The 20,636-nt window shown below is 42.9% G+C and overlaps 1 protein-coding gene across 4 annotated transcripts in view; it reads right to left on the bottom strand.

The window, feature by feature from the left end:
* LOC110490041 (N-chimaerin) overlaps positions 1-20,636 on the bottom strand; it is a 60,638-nt gene that overhangs the window by 38,791 nt on the left and 1,211 nt on the right. For all 4 annotated transcript variants that reach the window (XR_002468646.2, XM_021563139.2, XM_021563141.2 and 1 more), the window contains 4 exons: positions 19,583-19,621; positions 19,438-19,493; positions 831-862; positions 624-737 (listed from right to left, as the gene is read on the bottom strand). Coding sequence is in view for 3 of the 4 variants with exons in the window: in XM_021563139.2 (XP_021418814.1) it covers positions 624-737; positions 831-862; positions 19,438-19,493; positions 19,583-19,621 (241 nt within the window). In the remaining variant the exon portion in view is untranslated. The remainder of the gene's footprint in view (positions 1-623; positions 738-830; positions 863-19,437; positions 19,494-19,582; positions 19,622-20,636) is intronic.

The following is a 20,636-nucleotide window of genomic DNA, read 5'->3' on the forward strand; positions in this document are numbered from 1 at the left end:
TTAAAAGTGACTGAGCTCTTCAATAAGGCCATTCTACTGCCAATGTTTGTCTATGTGTCCAATTGTATACACCTGTCAGCAACAGGTGTGGATGAAATAGCTTAATCCACTCATTTGATGGGGTGTCCACATACATTTGTATGTACAGCGTACCTAAAGGGTTCCTAAAATTCAAAATCAAATAGTGAAATGATTCATGTTATGATGATCTTAAAGCAATTCCATATGTTAGCTTAGTAGAACCCCCGCCCTACCAAATTACTTAGACTTGAGGTTAAATAACAAAGCTGTAAAAATGTGTTAATCATTTTAAAAACTACCTCCTGTGTGGCGCAGCAGTCTAAGGCACTGCATCACAGTGCTTGAGGCATTTACTACAGACCCGGATTCGAGGCTCTCTCACAGGTGGCCGTGACACCCATGAGGCGTCGCAAAATTGTCCCTGCGTCTTTCGGATTAAGGGAGGGTTTGGCCGGCCAAAACCTCCCTTAAAATTGGGGAGAAAAAAAGTGGTGAAACTCCAAACAAACAAAAAAATAAAGTTTAAAAACTAACCAAAAACAAGTCATGAATCACACTTTTTTGGAAAGTTAATCTGTAGAAAGGGTGTGCGTGTGCCTAACCGTAGGGCCAGTGTGTAGGTCCCAGGCTGCCTCTGGCTCTCCCTGATGAGGTAACTGCCCTCTGCCACACTCAGCAGCTGGTCAGCCTCCTCTCTGGAGACCATCCCATGGTACCTGGGGAGAAGACAGAACATTGGAAATACTGATACTGACTGGATAAACAGCTAGTTTTGTATATAAATTCCAAATGGAAATAAGCCAACTTACTCTCTCCCATAGTACTTGGGCCGGTTATCCACCTGAAAGCAAATAAATATTCCATTGTTAAGTAAAAAATAGACAGACTAGTTTTCGGATTGTCAAAGTTAGACAACCAGATGAGAACTAAGTCATTCCAATAGTACTCTACTTGCATCAGCTATGACACTGGGATGCATTCCCGTAGGGCACTATTTAACGTCATGGAGGATAAAGTAAAGAATTACCCACCGTATGCTGTGCGACTTGACTACTGTGAAGACGTATAGCAAACTTTAACAGGATCTAATGCCCACTAGCCCATCTAGTGTTTCAGAGGAAGGTCACTGGCCAAGCATCATAGTCAGAGACAATGCTAGCAGGCACAGGTGTCCATCTAGGGACTGGCCAAGCTGGAATGTAAATCAAATCAAATCAAATTTTATTTGTCACATACACATGGTTAGCAGATGTTAATGCGAGTGTAGCGAAATGCTTGTGCTTCTAGTTCCGACAATGCAGTAATAACCAACAAGTAATCTAACTAACAATTCCAAAACTACTGTCTTGTACACAGTGTGAGGGGATAAAGAATATGTACATAAGGATATATGAATGAGTGATGGTACAGAGCAGCATAGGCAGATACAGTAGATTGTATCGAGTACAGTATATACATATGAGATGAGTATGTAAACAAAGTGGCATAGTTAAAGTGGCTAGTGATACATGTATTACATAAGGATACAGTCGATGATATAGAGTACAGTATATACGTATGCCTATGAGATTAATAATGTAGGGTAAGTAACATTATATAAGGTAGCATTGTTTAAAGTGGCTAGTGATATATTTACATCATTTCCCATCAATTCCCATTATTAAAGTGGCTGGAGTTGAGTCAGTGTCAGTGTGTTGGCAGCAGCCACTCAATGTTAGTGGTGGCTGTTTAACAGTCTGATGGCCTTGAGATAGAAGCTGTTTTTCAGTCTCTCGGTCCCAGCTTTGATGCACCTGTACTGACCTCGCCTTCTGGATGATAGCGGGGTGAACAGGCAGTGGCTTGGGTGGTTGATGTCCTTGATGATCTTTATGGCCTTCCTGTGACATCGGGTGGTGTAGGTGTCCTGGAGGGCAGGTAGTTTGCCCCCGGTGATGCGTTGTGCAGACCTCACTACCCTCTGGAGGGCCTTACGGTTGAGGGCGGAGCAGTTGCCGTACCAGGCGGTGATACAGCCCGCCAGGATGCTCTCGATTGTGCATCTGTAGAAGTTTGTGAGTGCTTTTGGTGACAAGCCGAATTTCTTCAGCCTCCTGAGGTTGAAGAGGCGCTGCTGCGCCTTCTTCACAATGCTGTCTGTGTGAGTGGACCAATTCAGTTTGTCTGTGATGTGTATGCCGAGGAACTTAAAACTTGCTACCCTCTCCACTACTGTTCCATCGATGTGGATAGGGGGGTGTTCCCTCTGCTGTTTCCTGAAGTCCACAATCATCTCCTTAGTTTTGTTGACGTTGAGTGTGAGGTTATTTTCCTGACACCACACTCCGAGGGCCCTCACCTCCTCCCTGTAGGCCGTCTCGTCGTTGTTGGTAATCAAGCCTACCACTGTTGTGTCGTCCGCAAACTTGATGATTGAGTTGGAGGCGTGCGTGGCCACGCAGTCGTGGGTGAACAGGGAGTACAGGAGAGGGCTCAGAACGCACCCTTGTGGGGCCCCAGTGTTGAGGATCAGCGGGGAGGAGATGTTGTTGCCTACCCTCACCACCTGGGGGCGGCCCGTCAGGAAGTCCAGTACCCAGTTGCACAGGGCGGGGTCGAGACCCAGGGTCTCGAGCTTGATGACGAGCTTGGAGGGTACTATGGTGTTGAATGCCGAGCTGTAGTCGATGAACAGCATTCTCACATAGGTATTCCTCTTGTCCAGATGGGTTAGGGCAGTGTGCAGTGTGGTTGAGATTGCATCGTCTGTGGACCTATTTGGGCGGTAAGCAAATTGGAGTGGGTCTAGGGTGTCAGGTAGGGTGGAGGTGATATGGTCCTTGACTAGTCTCTCAAAGCACTTCATGATGACGGATGTGAGTGCTACGGGGCGGTAGTCGTTTAGCTCAGTTACCTTAGCTTTCTTGGGAACAGGAACAATGGTGGCCCTCTTGAAGCATGTGGGAACAGCAGACTGGTATAGGGATTGATTGAATATGTCCGTAAACACACCGGCCAGCTGGTCTGCGCATGCTCTGAGGGCGCGGCTGGGGATGCCGTCTGGGCCTGCAGCCTTGCGAGGGTTAACACGTTTAAATGTCTTACTCACCTCGGCTGCAGTGAAGGAGAGACCGCAAGTTTTCGTTGCAGGCCGTGTCAGTGGCACTGTATTGTCCTCAAAGCGGGCAAAAAAGTTATTTAGTCTGCCTGGGAGCAGGACATCCTGGTCCGTGACTGGGCTGGATTTCTTCCTGTAGTCCGTGATTGACTGTAGACCCTGCCACATGCCTCTTGTGTCTGAGCCGTTGAATTGAGATTCTACTTTGTCTCTGTACTGACGCTTAGCTTGTTTGATAGCCTTGCGGAGGGAATAGCTGCACTGTTTGTATTCGGTCATGTTACCAGACACCTTGCCCTGATTAAAAGCAGTGGTTCGCGCTTTCAGTTTCACACGAATGCTGCCATCAATCCACGGTTTCTGGTTAGGGAATGTTTTAATCGTTGCTATGGGAACGACATCTTCAACGCACGTTCTAATGAACTCGCACACCGAATCAGCGTATTCGTCAATGTTGTTGTCTGACGCAATACGAAACATGTCCCAGTCCACGTGATGGAAGCAGTCTTGGAGTGTGGAGTCAGCTTGGTCGGACCAGCGTTGGACAGACCTCAGCGTGGGAGCCTCTCGTTTTAGTTTCTGTCTGTAGGCAGGGATCAACAAAATGGAGTCGTGGTCAGCTTTTCCGAAAGGGGGGCGGGGCAGGGCCTTATATGCGTCGCGGAAGTTAGAGTAACAATGATCCAAGGTCTTTCCACCCCTGGTTGCGCAATCGATATGCTGATAAAATTTGGGGAGTCTTGTTTTCAGATTAGCCTTGTTAAAATCCCCAGCTACAATGAATGCAGCCTCCGGATAAATGGTTTCCAGTTTGCAAAGAGTCAAATAAAGTTCATTCAGAGCCAACGATGTGTCTGCTTGGGGGGGGATATATACGGCTGTGATTATAATCGAAGAGAATTCTCTTGGTAGATAATGCGGTCTACATTTGATTGTGAGGAATTCTACAATCAGGTGAACAGAAGGATTTGAGTTCCTGTATGTTTCTTTCATCACACCATGTCACGTTAGTCATAAGGCATACGCCCCCGCCCCTCTTTTTACCAGAAAGATTTTTTCTCCTGTCTGCGCGATGCGTGGAGAAACCTGTTGGCTGCACCGCTTCGGATAGCGTCTCTCCAGTAAGCCACGTTTCCGTGAAGCAAAGAACGTTACAGTCTCTGATGTCCCTCTGGAATGCTACCCTTGCTCAGATTTCATCAACCTTGTTGTCAAGAGACTGGACATTGGCAAGAAGAATGCTAGGGAATGGTGCACGATGTGCACGTCTCCGGAGTCTGACCAGAAGACCGCCTCGTTTCCCTCTTTTTCGGAGTCGTTTTTTTGGGTCGCTGCATGGGATCCACTCCGTTGTCCTGTTTGTAAGGCAGAGCACAGGATCCGCGTCGCGAAAAGCGTATTCTTGGTCGTACTGATGGTGAGTTGACGCTGATCTTATATTCAGTAGTTCTTCTCGACTGTATGTGATTAAACCTAAGATGACCTGGGGTACTAATGTAAGAAATAACACGTAAAAAAACAAAAAACTGCATAGTTTCCTAGGAACGCGAAGCGAGGCGGCCATCTCTGTCGGCGCCGGAAGTACGTTATACAACGTAATACTCAATGTGGCGGCGAGAACAGAACACATTTTGCATCGCTTCTCACACTCATGCAAGCCTTTGCTTTTATATATTCAACTGGCTATGAAGTAAAATAAATATCTGTGAGGGGTTTCAGCGCTTCTATGGAAAAGTGACAAGACTGTCATGACTTTCCCTCACGGGTGAGGATCAAAGATCGCAGCAGCCCCCGCCCCCCCACCTGAGGAATAACGACTTAACGACCAGTCGCAAATGGTTTCTAACTTTCTCCCTCTGCCTCTCAGTATCCAAGAATGGAATGTGAGAGGTTCTACAGAGGTTACAGAGGTTCTTGCCCAAAGAACTTTAACATCCAACAATGGATAATGAAACAATATTCCTAACATAAAGAATGTGGGAAATGGTCGGTGGTGATCCAAACAATGATTATGTGATATCATTAAAGATGTTATAACGGAAACATTGTAACTTTACAAGCTTTCACAATGTATGTCAGAGTTACATCTAAATGTTGTAAAACGTATGATTAAATATGAAACTATTTGTGAGAAGATGAAATGGGATTTTAGCCATGTCAGTAACCACACGGACATGGACATTATGCCAAAAGGATGGAACACCCATTTTTCCAGAGTGCTTATAAAAAGGACTCCTAATGAAATTTACATGAGACCAGAAAACGTGGAGCGGTGGCTACTAATTGAAATGCTTGCCATTTAAATAGAGACCAAAAACTGCCGGGTTGTTACCGGTGTGTAGTGGTTCTAGCTGTACCCTGAATAATCAACCATTTGGACCAGTTACGTTACAAATGGTTCTCTCTCTAGAGACCAAGCAGGCGGAAAGTGTTGAGCCGAACGTCATGAATGGTTAGACTCCACCAGACCAAAACATGCCGGGTTGCTACTGGCGTGTAACATGGTTTAAAACTACTAGACCAGAAAATGGTAAGGCCCTGTTGGGGAATAATCAGAATTAGTTGGTAACATAGGTAAGATGTTTTATATTCATCATATGTTTGTAAGTTACTACTCATCAGAATGTTTATTCTTGTATAATACTGTGGCGAGGTTTGCAGTTATCTGGTCTCTGTCAAGACTAAGTTATTTGGGCCGCAGAGAGGGGAGAGGTCAAGAGTGTATCTCTTGGCTCCACAATGTCTGTGTGCCAGTCAATGTGTCTCAGTGATCTTGTCAAGATAGGCATATATCAAATCCACCCTGTTGATATGGAGGATTTGTTTAGGTTCTGAGTTTGAGAAAATAAAATAGTTTAGGAGACAAAGTGTCTTTGCTATAAAGGATCTCAGTTGCAATGTGTAAGGGACTCTCAGAGAATTCATTTATAGACACTGAATTGATCTGAGAGTCACAGGGTTGTGATGGAGCTCATATAATTAAAGATGGATTTTGTGATAACTAACTATTGACTTGTGTGTGGTTTGCTCTCATGATTTGGTAAATACAGGAAATTTCCACAACAGCCCTCAAACTCTCAACGAGTAGCGGTGAAAACTACACATTCAGGCAGCAGCTGTATATGTAATATAATTCCTTTCACCACCATAGATACCTCAAAGGGATCTATTCTAACAAGTATCTCTGAACACCGCGTGGTACACCTTTGTAGGATCGGTTCTAACAGACACTCCGAGACCAAGAAGTTGCGACTACAAACAGCATGGTGACCTCTGGTGGACAAACAAAGACTGTCGACTGATAAAATAGGCCTGGCGATTTCAACAAAGAGAGACGACAAAGACATACACGTAAATATGTACATTGCATTTCTAAATCCGAATGAGCGAATGTTAGGGTGCTAAATATCCACAATGAGCGTATTATGTACAATAGTTGAATTCCTTTGTCTCTCCTCTCGCCCTTTCTTACACCCCACCTTTCATTGTGTAACCAGCTGTCATTTCGGGAAAGTCCACCAGGGACTCTGCATTGCATTATGTTAGTAATCAACGTATAATATCTCCTGTGTGTGTGTTAAAGTATTTCTGTGTGATTATTTAGTAAATAAATTAAGCCAATTTGTGTATTTCTGAGTCATTATGTAGACCAGGGTTTGTGTAGATTTATAGAATATTATGACGTTCAGAATGAGACAGAAATAGGAGCAAATGATTGATGGATGACGGATAGTATAGAGATATTCTGATATTCTTGAGTTAATTCGAGAAACGGAAACTCGTTAAATACATTTCCCATGGTGCCTAGGCCTATCCTACTTGAAATTCACATAACAAAATGTGTTGAAAATGTATTACTATTGTGTTGCAATTAGAGTTGGGTGGTATACATATTTTCAGAATGTTTCTGTACCATACCAGGATATACAGTACTACCGAATGTGCACACAAGGCAGGACATTAAAAAAATATAAAAAATGCACAGTGCTTCGGAAAGTATTCAGACCCCTTGCCTTTTTCCACTTTGTTAGGTTACAGCCTTATTCTAAGATTTCTATTTTCTTCCTTCAATCGACACAATACCCCATAACGACAAAGTAAAAACAGGTTCAGACATTTTGCTAATTTATATATTTTACCTTAAACGCATTTACATAAGTATTCAGACCCTTTACTAAGTACTTTGTTGAAGCACATTTGGCAGCGATTACAGCCTCACGTCTTCTTGGGTATGACACTAAGCTTGGCACACCTGGATTTGGAGAGTTCTCCCATTCTTCTCTGCAGATCCTCTCAAGCACTGTCAGGTTGGATGGGGAGCATTGCTGCACAGCTATTTTCAGGTCTCTCCAGAGATGTTTGATCAGATTCAAGTCTGGGCTCTGGCTGGGGCACTCAAGGACATTCGGAGACTTGTCCCGAAGCCACTCCTACGTTGTCGTGGCTATGTGCTTAGGGTCGTTGTTCTGTTGGAAGGTGAACCTTGACCCCAGTCTGTGGTGCCGAGTGCTCTGGAACAGGTTATCAAGGATATATCTGTACTTTGCTCTGTTCATCTTTCCCCTCGATCCTGACTAGTCTCTCAGTCCATGCCACTGAAAAACATACCCACAGCATGATGCTGCCACCACCATAGCACACCGTAGGGATGGCGCCAGATTTTCTCCAGACGTGATGCTTGGCATTCAGGCCAGAGTTCAATCTTGATTTCATCAGACCAGAAAATCTTGTTTCTCATGGTCAGAGTCTTTAGTGTGCCTTTTACAGAAGGGTATCCTAATGGTTAGAGCATTGGACTAATAACCAAAAAAATGCAAGTTCTAATACCTGAGCTGACAAGGTACAAATCTGTCATTCTGCCCCTGAACAAGGCAGTTACCAAATGTTTCTAGGCCGTCATTGAAAATAAGAATTTGTTCTTAACTGACTTGCCTAGTTAAATAAATGTAAAATAAATCAAATAAATAAAACTGAGGAGTGGCTTCTGTCTGGTCACAACTTGGATGGAAAATTACTGAGGATAATAGTGGACGATATAACCATATTTTCAATTTAAGCCTACTAGAAAGTGTTTGCCCCCAGGCCTGGCAGCAAGCAAAAGTCATTATGCTACCTAAGAATAGTAAAGCCCACTTTACTGGCTCAAATAGCCGACCAATCTGCCTGTTACCAAACCTTGGTAAACTTTTGGAAAAAAATTGTGTTTGACCAGATACAATGCTATTTTACAGTAAACAAATTTACAGTAAACAAATTGACAAACTTTCTGCATGCTTATAGGGCGGGACATTCAACAAGCACAGCACTTACACAAATGACTGGCTGAGAGAAATTGCTGATAAAAGATTGTGGGGGCTGTCTTGTTAGACTTCCGTGCGGCTTTTGACATTATCGATCATAGTTCACGGCTGGAAAAGCTTGCTTTACACCCCCCCCCCCCGCTATATTGTGGATAAAGAGTTACCTGTCTAACAGAACACAGAGGGTGTTCTATAAATGGAAGCCTCTCCAACATAATCCAAGTAGAATAGGGAATTCCCCAGGGCAGCTGTCTAGACTCATTACTTTTTCAATCTTTACTAATGACATGCCACTGGCTTTGAGTAAAGCCAGTGTGTCTATGTATGCGGATAACTCAACATTATACATGACTACTACAGCGACTGAAATTACTGCAACACTTAACAAAGAGATGCAGTTAGTTTCAGAGTGAGTGGCAAGGAATAAGTTAGTCCCAAATATTTCTCAAACTAAAAGCATTACATTTGGGACAACTCATTCACTAAACCCTAAACTTCAACTTAATATTGTAATAAATAATGTGGAAATTGAGCAAGTTGAGATGACTAAATTGCTTGGAGTAACCCTGGATTGTATATGGTCATGGTCAAAACATATTGATACAACAGTAGCTTTGATGGGGAGAAGTCTGTCCATAATAAAGCAAAGCTCTACCTGCTTAACAGCACTATCAATAAGGCAGGTCCTACAGACCCTAGTTGTGTCGCACCTGGACTACTGTTCAGTCATGTGGTCAGGTGCCACAAAAAGGGTCTTGGGAAAAATGCAATTGGCTCAGAACAGGGCAGCACAGCTGGCCCTTGGATGTACACAGAGAGCTAATATTATTAAAATGCATGTCAATCTCTCTTGGCTCAAAGTGGAGGAGAGATTAACTGTATCTCTACTTGTATTTATGAACGGTATTGACATGTTGAATGTACAGTGCTGTCTGTTTGAACTACTGGCGCACAGAGCTGTCTGTTTGAACTACTGGCGCACATTCATGCATACCCCACAAGAGGTCTCTTCACAGTCCCCAAGTCCAGAAAAATCTATGGCAGGCGCAAAGTACTACATAGAGCCATGACTACATGCAACTCTACTGAACATCAAGTAAATCATGAAAGCAGTAAAATTAGATTTAAAAAACTAAAATACACATTACTGAACAGCGGGGACTGTGAAGCAACACAAACGCATGCATACACACACGATAACATATGCACTCTGCGCACAGATTTTGTACTGTAGATATGTGGTAGAGGTGGAGTAGGGGCCTGAGGGTGCACAGTGTTGTGAAATGTGTGAATGTATTGTAATGTTTTAAAAATTGTAAGGCCCTTCTCCCCGATTGCTCAGTTTGGCCGGGCCGCCAGCTCGAGGAAGAGTCTTGGTTGTTCCAAAGTTCTTCCATTTAAGAATTATGGAGGCCACTGTGTTCTTGGGAATGTTCAATGCTGCAGACATTTGTTGGTACCCTTCCCCTCAATTGTGTCTCATAGCAAAATTAGATTTTTTTTAAATCCATTTTTAGAATAAGGCTGTTATGTAACAAAATCTGGAAAACGTAAATGGGTCTGAATATTTTCCAAATGCACTGTATATGTATATACAGTACCAGTCAAAAGTTGACATCTTTGCACATTCTCTCAACCAACTTCATGAGCCAATCAGTTGTCAGTTGTGAGAAGGTAGAGGTGGTATACAGAAGATAGCCCTATTTGTTAAAAAAACCAAGTCCATATTATGGCAAGAACAGCTCAAATAAGCAGAGAAACAATAGTCCTTCATTACTTTAAGACATGAAGGTCAGTCAATGAGGAACATTAAGAACTTTGAAAGTTTCTTCAAGAGCAGTCGCGAAAACCATCAAGCACTGTGATGGAACTGGCTCTCATGTGGACCGCCACAGGAAAGGAAGACCCAGAGTAACTGCTGCGGCAGACGGTAAGTTCATTAGAAGTACCAGTCTCCAAAATTGCAGCCCTGATAAATGCTTCAGAGCTCAAGTAACAGACACATCTCAACATCAACTGTTCAGAGGAGACTGAGTTTAATTAGGCCTTCATGGTCGAAATGCCTGCAAAGAAACCACTGCTAAGGGACACCAATAAGAAGAGACTTGCTTGGGCCAAGAAACACGAGCAATTGACATTAGATCGGTGGAGATCTGTCTTTTGGTCTGATGAGTCCAAATTAGATTTTTGGTTCCAACCACTGTGTCTTTGTGAGATGCAGAGTAGGTGAACGGATGATCTCTGCATGTGTGGTTCCCACCATGACGCATGGAGGTGGTGAGATGGTGCTTTGTTGATTTATTTAGAATTCAAGCTTCACTTAACCAGCATGGCTACCACAGCATTCTGCAGCGATATGCCACCCCATCTGGTTTGCGCTTAGTGAGAATATAATTTGTTTTTCAACAGGACAATGACACAACACACATCCAGGTTGTGGAAGGGCTACTTGACCAAGAAGGAGAGTGATGGAGTGCTGCATCAGATGACCTGGCCTCCACAATCACTCGACCTCAACCCAATTGAGCCAACAAGTGCTCAGCATATGTGGGAACTCCTTCAAGACTGTTGGAAAATCATTCCAGGTGAAGCTGGTTGAGAGAATGCCAAGAGTGTGCAAAGCTGTCAAGGCAAAGGGTGGCTACTTTGAAGAATCTAAAATATATTTAGATTTGTTAAACACTTTTTGTGTTACTACATGATTCAATGTGTGTTATTTTATAGTTGTGATGTCTTCACTATTACGCAAGGTAGAAAATATTCAAAAATAAAGAAAAACCCTGGAATGAGTATGTGTCCAAACTTTTGACCGTTACTGGGCGGGCGGACAGACGGACGTTGTAGTTTGCATCAGAGATCAGGGCTGATGGCTGGCTGCCAGGGCATCTGATTTCTATTGGTGCAGGCAGAACAAGCTATTAGATGCAGGCAGGGTAATCACCCTTGAATCCTCCATGTGTTTACATTCCCAGTAGAGTGCATGTCCACTGTTGGGGAAGTGAATCAGAATTAGTTGGGTAACATAGATAAGATGTTTTATTTTCATAATATGCTTGTGAGATACTTGCCATTTAGAATGTATTTTTTTGTACTATAGTGTTAGCCGTTTGCAGTTATCCTTTCTCTGATCAGGGCCCCAGGGTTACTTGGGCCCCAGAGAGGGGAGAGGTCAGGCTTGTCTTCATATGTAAACGTATCTTTTAAACCATGTGAAGGGATGATTTGAGGGGGAACTGTTAAAATTATTATGAATAAATTAATAAACAATATCCCCATTTTAAATAGAATTGTAACTAAGTAAACTTATACTCTGTTTTATTATATCTGATTAACAATGTGAGTTCATAAGGTGGGATTGTGAGACACGGACAAGGAGTAATTCAAGTTAATGAACACCATTCCAACTAGGAAGAAACAAATGGGTTGTTAAAGTCAAAAAGCTTAATTATTATTAAAGGTGAATATTAAGCATAACTCTGACTGGTGTGTGATTTGCTCTCTCATCATTTGGTAATTAAGGACATTTCCAAAACACCACAGGAGAGGTCAGCTAACAATTTACCTTCGGGCAGACATACAGCAATGAGCAGAAAACAACCAGACAAAGTCTGAATCTTTCCATCACTTCCAATCTGGCAGCAAGCAAAATAGACAAAACTACAATAGGCATAGTCTGCTATGATAATTTGCGATTAAAACATTTGTAATATGCTAAACTAAAATACAGTAGTGTTAGACAAGAGAAAGTGCTATATACAGTATGCGCAAAAGAGCAGACTACTTATTAGAGCTTGGCAATATGGACAAAAATCTATTGTGATAAATTGCATGAATTGAGATGATAACAAATAGAACAATAAGTTTAGAACATTAATCTGCAACAGTTTTTTTTTATCCTTTAAAACTACTAGTCGAATAGTTGTGGCCATGAATTGTCCCATTAACAATCACCCATATTAGGAAATGTATTTAATTTCAAACTTCACATTGCTATAATATAGGCTACTTATCGTAACAAACGATATCAGCAAAATGCCTGATCAGTATGGTTGATGATGATAATTTGGGGTTTATAGTCCCAGCTCTACTTATTAAATTGCCTGGTTTCACCTCATGTAACCTTAATGACTTTTAGTTGAAGGTTATGAAGGTTAAAAAGCAGACAGAGGAAGGCATCATCTCCAGGGAATAGCCTAAAGATTTGTGGACTAAGCTTAAAGTGGCAACCCCTAAAATCAACACTCTCAACTTTATATTCTAAAGCTACTGTTCAGACTGAATTATTTATAATTAACCCCCACTCCAAACCCAGTAAACTGGCTTCTGAGATACAATTCATGCAAATGGGTTCCCCATCTCCTCAGAATGTCAATAGAGGGTCATGGCACAATTGTGTCACTGAGAGAATGGCCTGTGTGACTGAGCCCCTTCAATTCCAAATAATACACATGCAATTCAATTATTTAGAAATCATCCCATCTGGGCTTCTTTATCTAATAATAGTAAAGGCCAAAGTATTCAAGACAAATATGGCTGAGAACAACGGTGTGTGTTAGTGTCTGCGGGATACTGTTTGTGTCGGTGTAGAGGGAACTAAAAAACACTTTATGCATACATAGGCCAAATTGATCTCTTTAGCATCGCTGTGCGCCTTTCAAATTTTGTAACAATGCAGAGGGCACCATATAGCTCCCCATTGACATGAATGTTTGATGGTAGGTTGGGGCAGGAGGTCCTGTATAAACACAAACTCACTACCTTCACAACAGCTATGCTCGACAGCTCTGTGCTGCTCCGCAAAGGGCAAGAAATACGAATTGCCCTGACTTCTGCAGTCCCGCCTTATCTCAGCTCGCTGGTCACCATAGCAGCACCCACCATTTTCACTGGTCACCCCCAGGGCCAATTCCTCCTTTGGCCACCTCTCCTTCCAGTTCTCTGCTGCCAATGACTGGAATGACCTACAAAAATCTCTGAAACTGGAAGCGCTTATCTCCCTCACCAGCTGTCTGAGCAGCTCACAGATCACTGCACATAACCCATCTATGAATAGCCCAAACAATTACCTCCTCCCCAACTGTATGGGGAGGTCAGAGACCTTTACCTCAGAGGCCTTTACCTCCCTTATCTCACCTCATTTGCTCACATTGTATGTAAACTTGTCTTTGTACTGTATGTTTGTTTTACTCCATGTGTAACTCTGTGTTGTTGTATGTGTCGAACTGCTTTGCTTCATCTTGGCCAGGTCGCAGTTGTAAATGAGAACTTGTTCTCAACTTGCCTATCTGGTTAACTTCTTGTGACTCTCAAACCCGGGAGCGTAATCGTCGCCTCACACTAATTAGCATAACGCAACAGACAAATCTTCCTAGAAAATATTCCTATTCATGAAAAATCACAAGTGAAATATATTGGAACACAGCTTAGCCTTTTGTTAATTACCCTGTCATCTCAGATTTTCAAAATATGCTTTACAGCCAAAGCTAGACAAGCATTTGTGTAAGTTTATCATAGCCTAGCATAGCATTATGCCCTGCTAGCAGCAGGCAACCTTGTCACGAAAATCAGAAAAGCAATCAAATGAAATCGTTTACCTTTGATGAACTTCGGATGTTTTCACTCACGAGACTCCCAGGTAGATAGCCAAAGTTCATTTTTTCCCAAAATATTATTTTTGTAGGCGAAATAGCTCTGTTTGTTTGGCTGAGAAATCGACTGGAAATTGCGGTCACGACAACGCCAAATTAGCTCCATAATATCGACAGAAACATGGCAAACGTTGTTTAGAATCAATCCTCAAGGTGTTTTTCAAATATCTATTCGATAATATATCAACCGGGACAATTGGTTTCTCAGTAAAAGCGATTGGAATAATGGCTACCTCTGTATTTTACGCAAGATTTTCTCCGGGAGCATCATGTGACCACTTACGCAATGTAGCCCCCTACGGGTATTCTTCAACATAAATGCGTAAAACTACATCACAATGCTGTAGACACCTTGGGGAATACGTAGAAAGCGTAAGCTGGTTGATGGCACATTCACAGCTCAATGGGGACTCATTGGCACGCAGCGCTTTCAAAATATGGAGCACTTCCGGATTGGATTTTTCTCAGGCTTTCGCCTGCAACATCAGTTCTGTTATACTCACAGACAATATGTTTACAGTTTTGGAAATGTTAGAGTGTTTTCTATCCAAAGCTGTCAATTATATGCATATTCTAGCAACTTGTCCTGACAAAATATCCCGTTTAAAACGGGAACGTTTTTTTCCCAAAAAGGAAAATACTACCCCTAGAGTCGCAACAGGTTAAACAAAGGTAAAATAAAAAAATGATAACAACATGAGAGTAGCAGCAGTGTAAAAGAGGGGGAGAAGGGGCAATGCAAATAGTCTGGGTAGCCATTTGATTAGATGTTCAGGAGTCTTATGGCTATGGGGTAGAAGCTGTTTAGAAGCCTCTTGGACCAAGAATTAGCACTCCGTTACCGCTTGCCGTGAGGTAGTCTATGACTAGGGTAGCTGGAGTCTTTTACATTATTTAGGCCTTCCTCTGACACCGCCTGGTAGAGGCCCTGGATGGCAGGAAGCTTGGCCCCAGTGATGTACTGAGCCGTTCGCACTAATCTGTTGTGCCTTGCTGTCAGAGGCGGAGCAGTTGCCATACCAGGCAGTGATGCAGCTGTAGAACCTTTTGAGGATCTGAGGATCCATGCCAAATATTTTCAGTCTCCTGAGGGGGAATAGGTTTTGTCATGCCCTCTTCACGACTGCCTTGTTGTGCTTGAACCATGTTAGTTTGTTGGTGATGTGGAAACCAAGAAATTTGAAGCTCTCAACCTGCTCCACTGCAGCCCCGTCGATGACAAGTGGGGCGTGCTCGGTCCTCTTTTTCCTGTAGTCCACAATCATCTCCTTTGTCTTGATCACGTTGAGGGAGAGGTTGTTGTCCTGGCACCACACAACCAGGTCTCTGACCTCCTCCCTATAGGCTGTCATCGTTGACACTGTTGTGTCAATCACAAATGTAATGATGGTGTTGGTGTCGTGCAGTCATGAGTGAACAGGGAGTGCAGGAGGTGACTGAGCACGCAGCCCTGAGGAGCCCCTGTGTTGAGGATCAGTGTGACGGATGTGTTGTTACCTATCCTTACCACCTGGGGGCAGCCAGTCAGGAAGTCCAGGATCCAGTTGCAGAGGTAAGGTGTTTCGTCCCAGGGTCCTTAGCTACTACGGTGAGCTGTAGTCAATGAATAACATTCTCACATAGGTGTTGCTTTTGTCCAGGTGGGAAAGGGCAGTGTGGAGTGCAATAGACATCGAGTCATCTGTGGATCTGTTGGGGTGGTATGCAAATTGGAGCGGGGGTAAGATTTCTGGGATAATGGTGTTGATGTGAGCCATGACCAGCCTTTCAAAGCACTTCATGACCACAGACGTGAGTGCTACAGGTCGGTAGTCATTTAGGAAGGTTACCTTAGTGTTCTTGGGCGTAGGCACTATGGTGATCTGCTTAAAACATGTTGGTATTAGACTCGGACAGGGAGAGATTGAAAATGTCAGCGAAGACACTTGCAGGTTGGTCAGCGCATGGTCGCAGTACACGTCTTGGTTATCCGTCTGGCCCTGGGGCCTTGTGAATGTTGACCTGTTTAACAGGTCTTACATCGGCTGAGGAGAGCGTGATTACACCGTCTCTTGGAACAGCTGGTGCTCCCATGCATGTTTCAGTGTTATTTGCCTCGAAACGAGCATAGAAGTAGTTTAGCTCATCTGGTAGGCTCGTGTCACTGGGCAGCTCGTGGCTGTGCTTCCCTTTGTAGTCTGTAATGGTTTGCAAGCCCTGCCACATCCGACGAGAGTCAGAGCAGGTGTAGTACAACTCAATCTTTGTCCTGTATTGATGCTTTACCAGTTTGATGGTCCGTCGGAGGGCATAGCTGGATTTCGTATAAGCTTCCAGGTTGGAGTCCCCCTCCTTGAAAGAGGCAGCTCTACCCTTTAGCTCAGTGCGGATGCTGCCTGTAATCCATGGCTTCTGGTTGGGGTACATACGGTCACTGAGATGTCGATGTCATCGATGCACTTACTGATGAAGCCAATGACTGATGTGGTGTACTCCTCAATGCCATTGGAAGAATCCCGGAACATATTCCAGTCTGTGCTAGCAAAACAGTCCTGCAGCTTAGCATCGGCTTCATCTCACCACTTTTTAATTGATCTAGTCACTGGTGCTTCACACTTTAATTGTTACTTGTAAGCAAGAATCAGATTTGCCAAATGGAGGACGAGGGAGAGCTTTGTATGCATCTCTGTGTGTGGAGTAGAGGTGGTCCAGAATTTGTTTTCCTCTGGTTGCACATTTAACATGCTGACAGAAATTTGGTGAACAAGGATTTCAGTTTCCCTGAATTGAAGTCCCAGGCTACTAGTAGTGCCGACTCTGGGTATGCGTTTGCTTATGGCGGAATACAGCTCATTCAAAGCTGTCTTAGTGCCAGCCTCTGACTGTGATGTATGTAAAACAGCTACGAAATATACAGAAACTCTCTAGGTAGGTAGTGTAGTCTACAGCTTATCATGAGATACTATACCTCAGGCGAGCAATAGCTCGAGACTTCCTTAGAGATCATGCACCAGCTGTTATTTACATAGTCCGCTGCCCCTCGTCTTACTAGACGCCACTGTTCTATCCTGCTGATACAGCGTATAACCAGCCAGCTAGCTGTATGTTAAGTGTCGTCGTTCAGCCACGACTCCGTGAAGCATAAGATACAGTTTTAAATGTCCCATTGGTAGTTTAATCTTCTGCGTAGGTCATCGATTTTATGCCCCAAAGAATGCACGTTTGCAAGTGGTTTATTCGATCGCCTACGAATTCTCAGAAGGCAGCCCGCCCTTCAGCCCCTTTTTCTCCGCAAATCACAGGGATCAGGGCCTCCCGAGAAAGCAGTATATCCTTCGCATCGAGCTCATCAGACTTGTAAAAGGGAAAAAAGGATTCTGCTAGTCCGTGGTAAGTATTCGCAGTCCTGATGTCTAGAAGTTATTTTCGGTCATAAGAGACGGTAGCGGCAACATTATGTACAAAGTAAGTTTTAAAAATGAGTTACAAACCAGGCAAAAACAAACAAAAAAAACACAAATCGGTTGGGGACATGTAAAATGTCTGCCTTCCTCTCCGGCGCCATTTCTGTTCTCGGTGCACTATTTCTATGCTTCATGTTTTTAAGTTTAGTTGTGTCTTTTACACAATCTTAAAAATGTTTGGTTATGGAAAATACTGTATTTCACAGCGGTTTAGATGTACAATGGCCGCTTGTTTTGTCACACAAATTGAAAATAGGAGAACTATTCGAATTTTAGCAACCAGGAAATGGTGGAGCAATTTCTGCATATTGCACCTTTAAAATACCATTATAGACAGTATTGTAAAAAACTATACTGGTATGTGAATCCATACAGATATAACTTTAAATACGCCAAGCCCTAATCTCCTCCTAGAACATTTGAGCATCTGCCACAATTACATACAATTTAGTTCTGCGATTCTGAAACTTCCTAAATATGAGCTATAACTAAGTCACTCTGGATAAGAGTCTGCTAAATGACAAACGTAAAAACACTCAAACAGTTTATTAGGTACAACACCCAGGTCATGAAAATGGATCGCTCCTACAGACAGTGAGTCACGTGGCTGTGGCTTGCTATATAAAGTAGGCAGACAAGCATCCAGTTACTGTTTGATTGAACATTAGAATGGGCAAAACTAGTGACCTAAGCAACTTTGAGCGTGGTATGATCGTCGCTGCCAGCCAAACTGCCACCCTCCCGAGTTTTTCTAGCATGACAGTGTCTATCTCGGACCTCCATAATCAACTGGCGGACTCTGGACCGGATCCATAACGGGGTCAATACGTACGCGTTTACCTGGTATCATATAAACAACCAAAAGGTGTGGAAGAACCCATAGAATTACAGAAAATTAGCTTTAAAAAACAGCAACAAAAAATCTCTGCCCCATGCAAAATGTGTCGAATTGCACGAAATTAGGTTAAAATTGCAACATTTTACCTTCCCCAACAAGAGGGGTGTGAACAGTGTTCCACTCCTATTAGCTAAAAATAAGAAGCAGCAGCATGACAGCATGTTCAGTTTATTTGAGTAGCCAGCGCACTCCCCAGACCTCAACCCAATAGAGCATCTTTGGGATGAGATGGAACGGGTTGTTCGCTGCATGAATGTACTGGCATCCATTCTGCAGCAACTGCATGATGCCATTGTGTCAGCATGGACCAACATCCCTGTGAAATGTTTCCGACACCTAGTTTAATACACTGAAGAACTCAGGCTGTTCTGGAGACAAAGGGTGGGGGTCCGACCCAGTACTAGGTGGGTGTACCTGCTAACTGGCCGGTGAGTGTAGTTTACTACATTAACACGTCTCCGCCTGAAAATCGTCCCACTCCTAAAAATTATGCAAAATGTAGCTCAAGTCAAGTACCCAATCTATTCTACTTCTCTCCAACTCTGGATCTCTTTCAATTTACCCCTAGCCTATTGGCTGATATGTAGCCCAATAATAGCCTACCGGTAGCCTAACATGAAAAATTTGCCATGTGAGAATATCATTTAACCTATTTATTTGGCTGTTGTGCATTTTGATATTGCCTAGGGTGGCAAAATTGCTGGGACCAGGGCTCCCAAGTTAGCTAAGCCTAAAATAACATTTTGGAACTGCTGTTGGGTGGGACCAGTTGTTGCAGGAGCAGGTGGGAGTTCACCAAAAAAACAGGAGGAAGTGGTGGGTGCGGTATAAAAAAGCTGCGGGAGCAGGATGAAGAAATGAGTCCTGTGCAGACCTATATTGTCACAGTTCATCAAGTGTTGCAGTAAATTGTTTTCAGTTCATATAAAATTGTCATATTGGAAGCATTTTGTTTAATAATATTATATTAAGGTTGAGAATCTATTACAAATAGAGAATAGAGACAAATTTCAGCTATCTGTTTGCTTACCTCACAGGTGCAGGTCAATCGCCGTGGATGTGGTGCCTCCTGCTGGAGCTGATACACTGGTGCAAAAACAGAACACAGTCAGTAAAACATCATGATTACAGTGCTCCCTACAATATTTTAATCATTAGAATACATTTATACTCACGGTAAGATTTCCACACTGGTGGTCTGTATTCATCATGGTCTGAGGAAGGAAGAACATACACATATATATATATATATATATTTATTTTTATTTATCAACATTGACAGACTAACAAAAATCTTTGTTTCCTGATTTACAGTGCCTCCAGGTGGCCATTGTATCACACTACACTTAAACTGTGCTGATTAAGCCACCCTGACAAATTTGATTTGCTACATCGACAGCAAGTGAACAGATTCAGTAACACAGACATCATATTTTTTACAAAAAATGTTATTACACTAGCGGGCCTTTAGCACATCTGAATTGCCTTTGAGAATAATATAGGTTACTCATTTTAGGCTACACGCAAGATACTTTGAGACTAGCCTAATCAACAATACCAAACTAATGCAGTGGATTTTATGCACATTCACAATAAATCTAGCATTAATATTAGCTTACACTTATTGTACAAGAGAAGTAAGAGCATGCATACATTAAAACATTTATACATCATGGTGACAAACCAAACTGTTTTATGGGGGCATGGAATTGACTTTTCATATTACACTTTTTTCAGCGCAGCGCATCTCGCTAAAATGGAGGTGCAGCTGGCACCAAGACGCAGTATCTGGCCATGGAGTTATGACATAGCCTACGCACATCCATCCATGTTGGTGGTGAACTGGCAGTAATGCACCATTTTGTTGTCATTTAACTCGTAGAGCAGAGTTCAAGAGACAGTTATGCTCTCCTTTAATGCCTCAGCCACATAGCAGTGTAGGAAGCATAAACATAAAAAAGAGGCAGAACACAAAACTCTTCTAACACGTCTGGCATTGTTGATATGGTCGCTCTGTCTCCACTCATAGCAACACATCCTTACAAAAAATTACCACTGTTCTATACTAAACCGTACCACTACTGTAGCACATGCAGTTTGGGTAAATACCATTGCCTAGGATACCTTCAAAAGATAGCTACTACTTACTACTGCCAAAGATTTGAATTAGGCTACTTCAAGGATGTTCTGACCTTCAAAAAACGAATGCACTACAGACTGCTGCAGACT

Source organism: Oncorhynchus mykiss, chromosome 15 (genome assembly GCF_013265735.2).
Source record: "Oncorhynchus mykiss isolate Arlee chromosome 15, USDA_OmykA_1.1, whole genome shotgun sequence".
NCBI lineage: Eukaryota > Metazoa > Chordata > Actinopteri > Salmoniformes > Salmonidae > Oncorhynchus > Oncorhynchus mykiss.